This window comes from Geotrypetes seraphini, chromosome 1 (genome assembly GCF_902459505.1).
Source record: "Geotrypetes seraphini chromosome 1, aGeoSer1.1, whole genome shotgun sequence".
NCBI lineage: Eukaryota > Metazoa > Chordata > Amphibia > Gymnophiona > Dermophiidae > Geotrypetes > Geotrypetes seraphini.
This window is the reverse complement of record NC_047084.1, coordinates 263,237,003-263,249,416: the sequence shown is the minus strand read 5'-3', so window position 1 is coordinate 263,249,416 and position 12,414 is coordinate 263,237,003. Positions and strand designations below refer to the sequence as shown.

At 43.3% G+C, this 12,414-nt stretch overlaps 1 protein-coding gene across 2 annotated transcripts in view; it reads left to right on the top strand.

The window, feature by feature from the left end:
- Positions 1 to 12,414, top strand: part of GRK4 (G protein-coupled receptor kinase 4) — a 409,134-nt gene that overhangs the window by 322,698 nt on the left and 74,022 nt on the right. For both annotated transcript variants that reach the window (XM_033950412.1, XM_033950421.1), the window contains exons 7-8: positions 3,624 to 3,687; positions 7,119 to 7,259. In XM_033950412.1, coding sequence (XP_033806303.1) covers positions 3,624 to 3,687; positions 7,119 to 7,259 — 205 coding nt within the window. The remainder of the gene's footprint in view (positions 1 to 3,623; positions 3,688 to 7,118; positions 7,260 to 12,414) is intronic.

Below are 12,414 nucleotides of genomic sequence, written 5' to 3'. Positions count from 1 at the left end.
ATAGTATCCTGCTTTATATGTCATTGTTGTAAAGCTTCTAAATGTAATGTAAACTTCTTGATTTGTAAGTGGCCTTGAACCTAGGTATGCATAGAGCAACCCAGAAATTGAAGGTTAGATTAGATCTTTGAAAATAGCAGCACCTGACCCCCCCCCCCCCTATGTAGTACATTATGGGATGCACTGAGTGGGGTTGACCTGTCAAATACGGGATTTTTTCTCTTGTTTGGTAATCTCTGCCCACACTACCAAAAAGGGAAAAATTCCTTATTCGGCAGACTCAGATCTAGGGCACCTGAGGGAGGACTCAGGGGTGGGAATTCCATTAAAGGAGGGTCATTTCATAAATAATGCACAGACTGGCAACATTGGGGAGTGGATGATGCAATTGCAGTAAATCTTGTTTCACTTTCACTTCAGTACTTGAAGCAGGAGGAAGTGTTCTTAGGAGCTCTGTAGTATACATAGTGTGGCTGTGACAAGTGTGGGAAATAGAGGCTACAGGTGTCTCGGGTACTGCGTCTGTTGACGCTCAGAGGTCGTACATTAAGATTGAAACTCTACATGGCAAAAACCAACAAAAAGTCACAGTGCATTATGTGAAGTTTGTGGTGAGTTAACAGTGGACTGTAGTACACTTTCTCGGTGGATAACTCGTTTTCAGAGTGATCGTGTGAGCATAGATGATGATGTAAGACCAGGAAGGCTGAAATCAACAACCGATGAATGATGTGTGAAACTCGTGGCTGATGCTCTTGACCAAGATCGTTGTGCGACATGCGAGGAGCTTTCTGAAACCACCGACATTAGTATACCAAATTCTGACAAATGATTTAAAAAAGAGAAAAATTTCTTATTGACTGCTGAACAGCAGCAGAGATGCCTGGACAATGCAACCGTGCTGAAACAAAGATTCAATGTTGAAGATCAGGCATTCTTGAATCGCATTGTTGCTATTGATGAAACGTGGGTCAGAGACTTTGAGCCGGAGCTGAAATCACAGTCCAATGAGTGGAGAGTTCCATCTTCCCTACGACCCAAAAAAATTTGGACGAGCTCAATCAAAAGTCAAACAAATGATGGTTTTTGCTTATGATCATGAAGACATCATCATCACAGATAAAGTTCCATGTGGAAGAAGTGTCACAGCAGTGTATTATCATGATTTTTTGCAAAAAATGTGCAGAAAAATGCACAAAACCCAACCTCAGTTGCTCTTGGCTGGGCCACTCATTCTTCATGACATCGCTCGCCCGCACATAGGGAATGTCATCATTGAAAAACTATGCGAATATGGCTGGGAGGTGTTACCTCATGCTCCCTACAGTCCAGACATGAGTCCACCAGACTTTGAATTTTTCCAAAGTTAAAACAATCTATGCATGGACATCGTTTTGCATCTCTGGAAGAGCTTTCTTCCGCCGTTTCCCAAGCCATTTGGCAACTGAACACAAACGTTGTCTTGCATGGAATAATGAAGCTTCCCAGATGTTGGGACTCGGTCATTGCAAAGCAGGGAGACTATATTGAAGGATTGTAAAGAAATACTTGGAAAAAAAAATAAAACATATAAATTTTAAAAAATACTACTGCAATGCCATTTACTTATGCCTAACAAAAAAAGTCTTCAAAGACTCCAGTTCATCCAGAATACTGCAGCCAAGTTGATCTTTGCAAAACGCAAATCTGACCATGTCTCCCCACTCCTGTCCAATCTTCACTGGCTCCCAGTGATTTCCAGAATCCATTTCAAATGCTCCTGCCTAGCTTTTAAGATCATTCACGGCATCCTTCCTCCCCTAATCACACTATCCTTTAACTCCTCGAGTCCTAACTCCACCAGACCCGCCCAAAGATATAAACTATCCTTCCCCTTTCTACGCGGTATTCTCTATGCAGGTAAACTGGGAAAATCTCTTCTCTTCAAAATCACAGGTCTCTGGAATGACTTTACTATCCCGTTGCGGAACCTGGGCTCTCTCCAACTATTCCGCAAGCAACTGAAAACTTGGCTCTTCTCTAACATGTAATTCTATTTTCCCCCTTACTCTTCCATTCTATATATAAGCTCATGTAAACCTTTTCCTTTCTCTTCTTATATTTTAAGTTCTTGTAAACCTTGCCGAGCTCCACTTCCGTGGAGAAGATGCGGTATATAAACTTAAGGTTTAGTTTAGTTTAGTTTATTTATGAAATGACCCTCGTATATTAGTGGAATTTTTTTTTTTTTGAGGAGAAGTGGGTGCTACTAGACACCGGGGAATTATGATTTTAGTCAGGGGAAAGGGAATTTGGTGGGCATGCCATTAGGCACCAGGAACATTTTTTAAAATTGTGAGGAGGGGGATCAGGTTGGGGTCAGGGGGGACGTAACTGCCTATTGTCGGGGTATCAGTTTCTGAGGGAGGGTCAATATATAATGCCTGTGGGTTGTTTTGTTTTTGTAACTTAATGCTACCTGTCAATGCATGAGCTAATCACAGCTCATGCACAGACAGGAAGGTATACAAAGGGCTGTGTGGCATGTAATGCATTTTAATAAAAAATAAAAAAAACTCACCTAATTTTCAAAGCAGGTTTCTATGGTACTTTGTGTGCTTTGAAAATGAGCCCCTTAGTGACCTAGTGATCTCAAAATGTTTAACAAATGTCATAAAAGTGAATTCTGTAGAGCAGTGATTCCCAACCCTGTCCTGGAGGAACACCAGGCCAATCGGGTTTTCAGGCAAGCCCTAATGAATATGCATGAGAGAGATTTGCATATGATGGAAGTGATAGGCATGCAAATTTGCTTCATGCATATTCATTAGGGCTAGCCTGAAAACCCGATTGGCCTGGTGTTCCTCCAGGACAGGGTTGGGAACCACTGCTGTAGAGTGTAGAATCTTCAAAAATATTTGCAGCTACAGTCCAAGAGCTTTAGATTTGAAGAAACATGTTTTGGGGTTTTTTGTAGTTGCTGTTTTAAGGAAGTGGGTTTAAAAAAAAAAAAAGCTCTTGCACACATGGAATAAGCAGTAAGGGGCTGGTTCAATCCATCTGTCTTGGAGGTACGATATTGTACACTAATAGGTGCCCATTGGGTCCAAAGTGGGTGAAAGGCTTTATTTGGTGTACTATTGAAAACAACTGGAACCCTAATGGACAGGGTTCAGTTCTCAGCAAGGGGGATGGGGGCAAATACTGAACCATTACATGCAGATGTGTAGTTTTCACTTCCTCTTTTGGGTTTTAAGTGTTGGGGGGGGGGTTGTTTTGGCTTTGCTTTTTGTGCTTATAATTGGAATCAGCCAGCACAGCAGTTTTTCAAGGGCTTGATTAAAACACAGCTGGCTACAGAAGTAATTGTATACAACATATAAAGGTTATATATTTCTTAATCTCCCTGTAATGCAACTGGTAAGGATACAATGTTCTGTGCCTTTTTGTCAGCCAAAGAAAGGCACACTTACAAGCTGTTCTTTCCATTCAGTGGGTACAGAGAAAAATATGGGTTTCGGGTTTTCTGAAGAGTAGAAAGATAAAGGGGGCAGGTGTCTGTCAATTTTGAAGTATTCAGAAATGTCACTTAAACAATGATGTAACTTGTAGTATTCGTTTCCTTCCCATGTTTCATTACTTAGGCAGCCAGTAACCAAGAACACCTTTCGGCATTACAGAGTACTAGGAAAAGGAGGATTTGGAGAGGTGAGTGTTTAATAAATTGATTTTGATGAGTGATGGACAATAGGACATAGATCCAAAGATCAGTCGCAGCAGTACAGATGATCCACTCAAGTTCCTGGCATGCTAGTAACTTCCTGTTTCGGTCTCTGCTATTGCCATCTTTTTCTTCTGAACATTCTGCTGCAGCCGAGAGACAGGAAGTGATGTGTAGCAGCTGTCAATGCTGCGCTCTTTCCTCTTGAATAATTCTTCTTTTATTTTAAAGTTGTAAATATCCTTCTTGTTTTCCAGATGCTCTTGAATTGCACTTAAAGAAGCAGATTCACTAAAACTGCAGTAACCTGTGCTGTTAATAATGTTGGTTAATGAATGTGGTTTAGTGAATCAACCCCATTGAAAAGAGGCGATGATAGTTAACAGGCCAGTAACCCATGTTAACAGAAGCATGCACTCATATTTTTTCCCAGTCTTGTCCTGGGACATACCTAGCCAGGGAGATTAACAGGATTGCCACAATGTGTGAACATGATAGAGAGCTTCAACCACTGTATTTCATGTCCATTATGGTAGTCCTAAAAATTGACTAGCTTGGTGTACCTCCAAGGGGCAGAGCTGCAAAAAACTGCATCGATACAAGGTCTATAGATTTTGTCTGCATGACAGTATCGTACGCATCAGAGTCCGCACCCACCTTATAAGTTTATATAATAAATGAGGAGAGACCCCACTCCCCCACCTCATGGGAAAACCTTTTCACTTGAATGAATCAAATATGAAAGAGCTAAGTCACCTCCCATCAAACTGAACATCGCAAAATTCAGAAGTATCAAATATCCAATCTCAGATATAACACAATTGGAATGGAATACAATAAGCTCTCAAATCAGGAAGGTTGAGTACTCCATCCCTTCTATGAAGTTGCATATGATAGATAATAAGTCTGGGCTATTAAGGATCTCACAAAAATTTTTGCACCATTTTATTTCACAACTGTAGGTCTCTAGGTTTCAATATTAATAGATGTTACAAAATACGTATAAACCACTTAGGCATACTGTCATTTTTAATAATTGAATGTTACCCCATAAGCTAATGGGTAAGTTATGCCAAGAGTTGCAAAGCTGCTCTGTTTCCTGAAGCAATCAGAATATATTAAGTTTATACAGGAACACCTCATAGGAATATATAACCCTAAATATTTAATCCTGCCCACCGCCCAATGTAAAAGATAGGGAATCTCCCCCCTCTCCAATGTGCTTGCAAGGTTAACTGTAAGCATAACACTTTAGATTTTTCCACATTAATCCACAATCCCAAAAAGGATCCAAAAGCATTTAAAATTGTCAATTCTTGTACAATCCAACTTTATTCTGGGATCAGTGGATTTTATGCATCTCTAGCTGCCAGGCACTGTAGAAAGCTTCAGATGATTGAAGTCATAACTCCTCCCACTGCTAGCATATCCTGGAGCATGCCCATTAGATTTCAGTCTTGATTTCTACATGCCAAGCCTGTAGGAGCTTATCTCTTCTGCTCGTGTTTTCTTTTGATAGTTTCAGTAATGTTTTCGGTATTTCCTTTGCGGGTTTGCCCTTGTGCTGTGGAGGTTCCCTGCGGGGACATCCTTGCATTGGGAGATCGCAGACGGTTGAAGAACGTCTGCTTCTGGGGGGTTCCCTGCAAGGCATTAAACCCCCTGGACATCCTACAGGACAGATCGGGGCTCCTAGAACGGGAGCTAGCGCACCCCCGGTTCGTCACTATGGTTCGTCCGCTAGTGGGTGTAGTGCAGGCTGAACGGTTCGGTGGAGGCACGACTGTGATCGGAGCAAGACTGCATGCCTCTGCCAGGTGGTTGCGCGACATATCTGAGGGTGGCAGAGGTCACCGGCCATGGTGGTCAGGCTGGTAGGACAGTTAGAAGACTTGAAATCCAGCTTTACAGCTTCCTGAGGCTTTGGCTCTCCCTACATGCTAGTCCAGCATTGCCTGCATTCTCTCCAATTTAGCACAATACTTAAAGTCCTAGATTTCAAACGTATGGACTTTAATAAAATGGGAGAGTACCTGAAGAAAGAGCTGTTAGGATGGGAGGACATAAGAGAAGTGGAAAACCAGTGATCTAAGCTGAAAGGAGCAATAAAAATGGCTACAGACCTTTACATGAAGAAAATAAATAAAAACAAGAGAAAAAGGAAACCAATATGGTTCTCCAAACTAGTGGCGGAGAAAATAAAGGCAAAAGAAATATAAAAAAAAAAACAAGAAGAGTACAGAAAGGACTACTGAGTGAATCTGAAAGAAGCCAAGAGGGAGATATGTCTGGCAAAAGCGCAGGTGGAAAAACAAATGGCTAAAAATGTAAAAAAGGGAGACACAAATTTTTTCAAATATATTAGTGAAAAGAGGAAGATGAAAAATGGAATTGCAAAACTAAAAGATGCTATGAACCGATATGTGGAGAGTGATGAAGAAAAAGCAAACGTGCTAAATAAATACTTCTGTTCTGTGTTCATGGAAGAAAATCCTGGAGAAGGACCCCTTTATTTATATAAGGTTTAGTCAGTGGTGTAGTGAGGGAGGTTGGCGACCGAGATGGTGGCATCTGGTATCACCATGCCATGGACCCCCCTACTCTTCCCCGCCTGGGGTGTCATCTTTGCAGGGGCACCGGCACCTCTGCCCAACCCCCTCTTGAAATGTTTACCAGTGCGAGCCAAAAAATTAACAAAATTAGTGCACTATAAAAATACTAATTAATTAAATATAGTGGTGGGTCCTCAGTTTAATTAATTAGCATTTTTATGCAAATAGTGCACCAATTTTGTTAATTTTTTTGTATTCATTCTTTGTATTGACCTCCCAGTGCATTATTGTTGGTTATAGGAGGAATACTTTTGGATTCTATTTTCTTTTTCCTTGTTTTTTGGGTTTAGTTTGTTTCAAAGATTTTTGCTAGCGACAGTATCTTCCACCTTCTGCTTGTGCCGACCTGGGCTTCCTTCTGACATCACGTCCTGGTCCTGCGACCAGGAAGTGCTGTCAGAAGGGAGCAAGGCCTGCATGAGCAGCAGGTAGAAAATGCTGCTCATGCTGATGAACATTCCAAGAGGTACACGGGGGAACAGAAGGGAGGAGAGTCACCGGTACCCCTGTGAAGATGGTACCTGAGGTGGTCCACCCCCTCCCACTACACCACTGGGTATAATGTTTGTAAAGATGATCTGTGATTGCTTTTTATTGAATCTCACATATCTAATTAAATGTGGTGCCTTTGTGAAGTCCCCACCACCACCACACCTCACACTCCTTGAAATAGTGTGTATTTACGATGAAGATATATTTGTTCATTTATCTTTTTTTTTCTAAATTATTAGGTTTGGTATATCATTTTTGATTTTTATTGTTCTAGTTAAAATCTGATAAGCTAAAACCCACTTCTCTTCCCTTAGGTGTGTGCCTGCCAAGTGCGGGCGACAGGAAAAATGTATGCCTGCAAAAAGCTGGAAAAGAAGCGAATTAAAAAAAGGAAAGGAGAAGCCATGGCATTAAATGAGAAAAGAATTCTAGAGAAAGTCAATAGTCGGTTTGTAGTAAGTACAATCAACTTACTTCAGTTCAGGGCTTTTTAAATACTTGTGGAGGGACACTTCACTATTATGTCAGTAAACAATACATAAAATTTATAATCTTAAAGAGGAAAATACCTCAAATGCAATCATGAACAAAGATATTCTAAATCTGCCACTTTCAATCATGTTTATGTTTCTCTATATTTGTTCTGATATTTCAAAGACAAAGTGGTTTACACTATCTAAAGCAACCAGATAGAAAGAAACTTCAAAATTACCATATATACTCGAATATAAACTGAGGTAACCTTTTTTCCCCAAAAAAAGGAAAAAAGGTTAAGAACATAAGAACTGCCATCACCGGATCAGACCCTGGGTCCATCAAGTTCGGTGATCCGCTCACGCGGAGGCCCAGCCAGGTGCGACCTGGTGAAAACTTAGTCACCGTTATCCCTCTATTTGCCTTCCGAGGAGATGTGCATCTAACTTGCCCTTAAATCCTAGAATGGTGGGTTCCGCAGCAATCTCCAACGGGAGAGCGTTCCAGGTGTCCACCACCCGCTGTGTGAAGCAGAACTTTCTGGCATTTGTCCTGAGCTTATCTCCCCTCAGTTTCAGTCCATGACCTCTTGTCCTAGTCACATTTGACATCGTAAATAACTTTTTGTTCTGCTCTATCTTGTGGATTCCTTATATTATTTTAAAAGTCTCAATCATATCCCCTCTCAGTCTCCTCTTCTCAAGGGAGAACAGTCCCAGTTTTCCAAGCCGTTCTTCGTAGCTCAAGTTCTCCATACCTTTTACCAGCTTTGTTGCTCGACTCTGCACTCTCTCGAGCAGTTTTATATCCTTCTTTAGATAGGGAGACCAGTGTTGGACACAGTATTCCAAGTGTGGTCTGACCAATGCTCTATAAAGCAGCATTATAACACCCTCTGATCTACTCGTGATTCCCTTCTTTATCATGCCCAACATTCTATTTGCCTTCTTTGCCACCGCTGCACATTGTGCTGATGGTTTCAGGGTCCTATCTATCAGTACCCCCAGGTCCTTTTCTCGCTCACTCTTACTCAGAGTTGCACCTGACATGGTGTACTCATGCTCCTTGTTCTTTCTGCCTAAATGCATCACTTTGCACTTTTCCACATTAAATTTCATCTGCCATTTCTCTGCCCATCTCTCCAAATGGCTCAAGTCTCTCTGTAGTTCCTCGCTGTCCTTTTGTGATCTGATTGTCCGACATAGCTTTGTATCGTCTGCAAATTTGATGATATCACTAGACGTTCCTTCTTCTAGGTCATCGATGAAAATATTAAATAAGATGGGCTCAAGAACCGAACCCTGGGGCACACCGCTTGTCACTTTCTCCCAGTCTGAGAGCTTCCCATTTATGCCTACCCTCTGCATTCTGTCTTCCAGCCATTTGCCTATCCACCTTAGTATGTCTCCCTCTATTCCGTGGCTTTGTAATTTCCTGAGAAGTCTTTCGTGTGGAACTTTGGAAGTCTAGATATATTATGTCTATTGGTTCCCCGTTATCGATAGATTTGTTTACAGTTTCAAAGAATTGTAGTAAATTTGTCAAACATGACTTCCCTTTCCTGAAGCCATGTTGACTGGCTCTCATCAGGTTGTGTGTATCCAAGTACCGGACTATGCTATCTTTAATCAGTGCTTCAACCATCTTTCCAGGGACAGACGTAAGACTCGAATATAAACCAGAGGGGTTAATATTCAAGTACAGTGCCTTGCCTTGCCCTGACAGGCTCTGCATTCTGTTCCCCTTTCCTCCCTGCTCTACCAGGCTCTGCATCCAGCCCCCTCACTCACTCCCTCCCCTGCCCTGCCAGGTTCTGTACCCTGCCACCTCCTCCCTCTCAATGCCTTGCAGGCCTCAACCGGGCCTGAAGTAAGTCCTGGTGGTCCAGCGGTGGACCGGAACAGCACAGATCCCTTCCGTCTCCTGTCCCAGCTGATTCTAAGAATTTTTACCTCCCTCCTGCCTCCCCTGCATATCTTTAGAATCCCTGGAGGTCCAGCGGTGAACTGCGGCAGGAGCGACCTTCCTTTGCTCCTGCCCATGCAGAATAGCTATCTGATTGGTCACTGCGAGTTCTCATGGGACCACGAGAACTCGCAGCAGCCAATCAACTAGAGGCTCTGCATGGGCAGGAGTGACCTTCCATTGCTCCTGCCTATGCAGAGCTGCTAGCTGATTGCTTGATGCAGTCAATTAGCTAGCGGCTCTTCACAGGCAGGCATGAAGGAAGGTCGCTCCTGCCGCAGTTTACCACTGGACCACCAGGGATTCCAAAGGTACGTAGGAGCGATGGGAGGGAGGTAAAAATTCTTTGAATCGGCTGGGACAGGAGGTAGGAGGGATCCCTGCTATCGTGGTCCATTGCTTGTCCACCAGGGATTTAAAAGGTACACTGGGAAGGGAGAGGGAGGTAACAATTATTAGAGTTGGCTGGGACAGAGTTGGCCAGGAAGGGATCTCTCCTGCCCCGGCCCACCACTGGACCACCAGGTCACACGGTTGGCCCAGCAGAAGCCTTCAACAGGTTCAGGAGAGGGATGGGTCAGCGCTGACTTGAATATAAACTGACACCTCCATTTTTGGACCCATAATTCTCGGTTTATATTCGAGTATATACGGTAAGCTAAGAAAAAAGAACTGGGAAGAAGGCGAGAGAGATCACTGTCAAATTGCACATTCCTAATGCCCAAGCGAGGCAGGGAAGGTCTGCAAGATCTTAAGACCTGACATGAACTTTTTGTAACAGAGATTGGATTGAAGGGATGGAGGGAGGGAGGGAGAAAGAAAATGCAGAACATCTAGCAGGAGTGAGAAACAGGAGGAATAGACAAAAGAAGCTCTTGAGAGGGGCGAAGAGCATGGGCTGGGGTATAAGGGGATATCAGTTCTGAAAGATAAGATGATGTTTCCATATAAAAGCCCTAGAAGTGAAAACAAGTAGTTTATACTAAATTGGGTGAGTCAGAAGCCAGTGGTAGTAAATTAGAAGGGGGGAGGTTACATGATCAAAGTGCCGAGCGCAGTTCAGGGTCCAGATGGAAGCATTCTGAATGGTCTGAAGGCACATAAGTAGAATGGAAGAGAGACCTATGTAGACAATATTGCAATAATTAAGATGGGAAGTGACAACTGTTCAAAGGAGCGAGAGACAAAAGAGTAAAAATAGCTATGAATAGAGTAAAACCAATGCCAGAAAACCAGGATTTGATGACAAGGCTCATTCTGAGCCTCAAAGGAAAGTCGGTAATCAAATATCACCCCCAGGTACCTGAAAGTATCAATCAAAGAAATCAGCATGTCCATTATAGTAGGAGTAAGTTTTATTCCCACTGCAGCTCCTTGTGACCCTGGACAAATCACTTAAACCTCCACTGCCCAGGTACAAAACTTAGGGCCTCTTCTATCAAACTGCGCTAGCAGTTTTTAGCGCAGAAAGCCACGCTGAATGGCCCGCGCTGCTCCCAACATTCATAGGCACTCTATGAGCGTTGGGAGCAGCGCAGGCCATTCAGCACGGCTCACCGTGCAACAAACTACTAGTGCAGTTTGATATAAGGGGCCCTTAGATTAATAAATAAGAGACAGTGAAAATACTTTCATATAATCTATGTAAACCACTTTCATTGTACCACAGAAAGGGGGTATATCAAATCCATGACCTTTTTCCATTTATGCCCAATAATCTACAAAATGACAGTCTTAACAGGGTTGAGAATGAGATGATATGTAGAAAGCTGGCCTTGCACAGAGTCAAGACACAGGACAGGGATTGCGGAGTGGAGCTTGAGTTTGGAAGAGCCCTGGAGAAAGTATGGTCAGAAAGAAAAGAGATGAACCACTGAAGAACAACCTCTTTTAGTGCAACAGACCCTCCATTCCTGAACATGTGGGTAGATCCCTTCTTGCACAAATTCTTGTAGGGAGCTTCTTTAGCATTCTTTTGCTCTGCCTCCCATCCTTCTGGACTGTCCTCCAATTCCTCAGTTGTTTCTCTACAAGTGAGATGGTAGGAGCTTGTCTTTTCTACTCTTGTTTCTTTTCACTTAAATACAGTCTTTTTTTGCTAACCATTTGTAAGGCTTTTCAGTGCTGCAGAGGATCCCTCTTGTGGGAAAACTCTGACTGCAAGAGAACACAGACTCTGAGGTCGAGGGTCTGCTTCCAAGGGGCAGACTGCTTTGCAGTACACCCACTTGGACAGTCTGCACTAAAGGTTTGGGGGCTCAGGGATTGTTCCCTTGGGAGCAAGGCTCTCTTCAAGTTCATCTGCAGTAGGCTTGAACATAGGCTGAGTGGATCCGTAGCAATTTTTCTAGGATCGGGGCCAACTGCTTTCTCCTCCCCTCCCCATCGCAGCAGTTCGGGTAGAGGAGTGATGGCATCGCGGTAGAGGAAGTGAGGCATCTCTCCTGCCGCGATCATTGCTGTAGGGGGTAGGCAGGTTGCTGGGGCCGCTGAGCTGATCGCAGCAGCCACGATCAGCTCAGCGGCCCCTTTTTCGGCACTTAGACCTGTTTTGACTTCGTGTAAGTCAAAACGTATAAGTGCCGACTAGGCAACCTGCCTAAGGTTTTGGTTATACCTGCTGCACGCCTAGGTGTAGGTCGGCCCACTTCCTGCCCCCCGCCCGCCCTTTCCCCTCCTCTAAACACGCCTCTTTTCTCTCTGTGCGTTTAGTGGCAGGGGAAAGGCCTAAGCTGGTTTTAGATACGTCTAAAACCAGCTTTGATTATGGGTACTTGGATGATCAGGCTTTTTGATCGTCCAAGTAGCCATTTAGGACACTTTTTAGACGTTTTTTTTCTTTTGATTATGAGCCCCATAGAGTAGGGCATAGGTGAAATAAGCCAGCAGTTAGAGAGTAGGGATAGGTCCAAAATGGAGTTCTTCAGATCAGGCTAAATGATGGTAATTTTCCAGCTAGGAGGGCCAGTACTAGAATGTTGATAATGGCTAGAGCAAGTGAAAGCAGACAATATACTGGAATCCTAATTCTGATTAGTTAAAGGGATAAAGAAGACAAGTGGGTAGCCTGAAAAAGGCTACAAGCCTTGTGAGGGAGAATAAGGTGATGGGGTCAAAAAAAGAACAGGTGGAGTCAAGATGCAAAGGTGTTCAAAGAGGAGGAAGCACAAG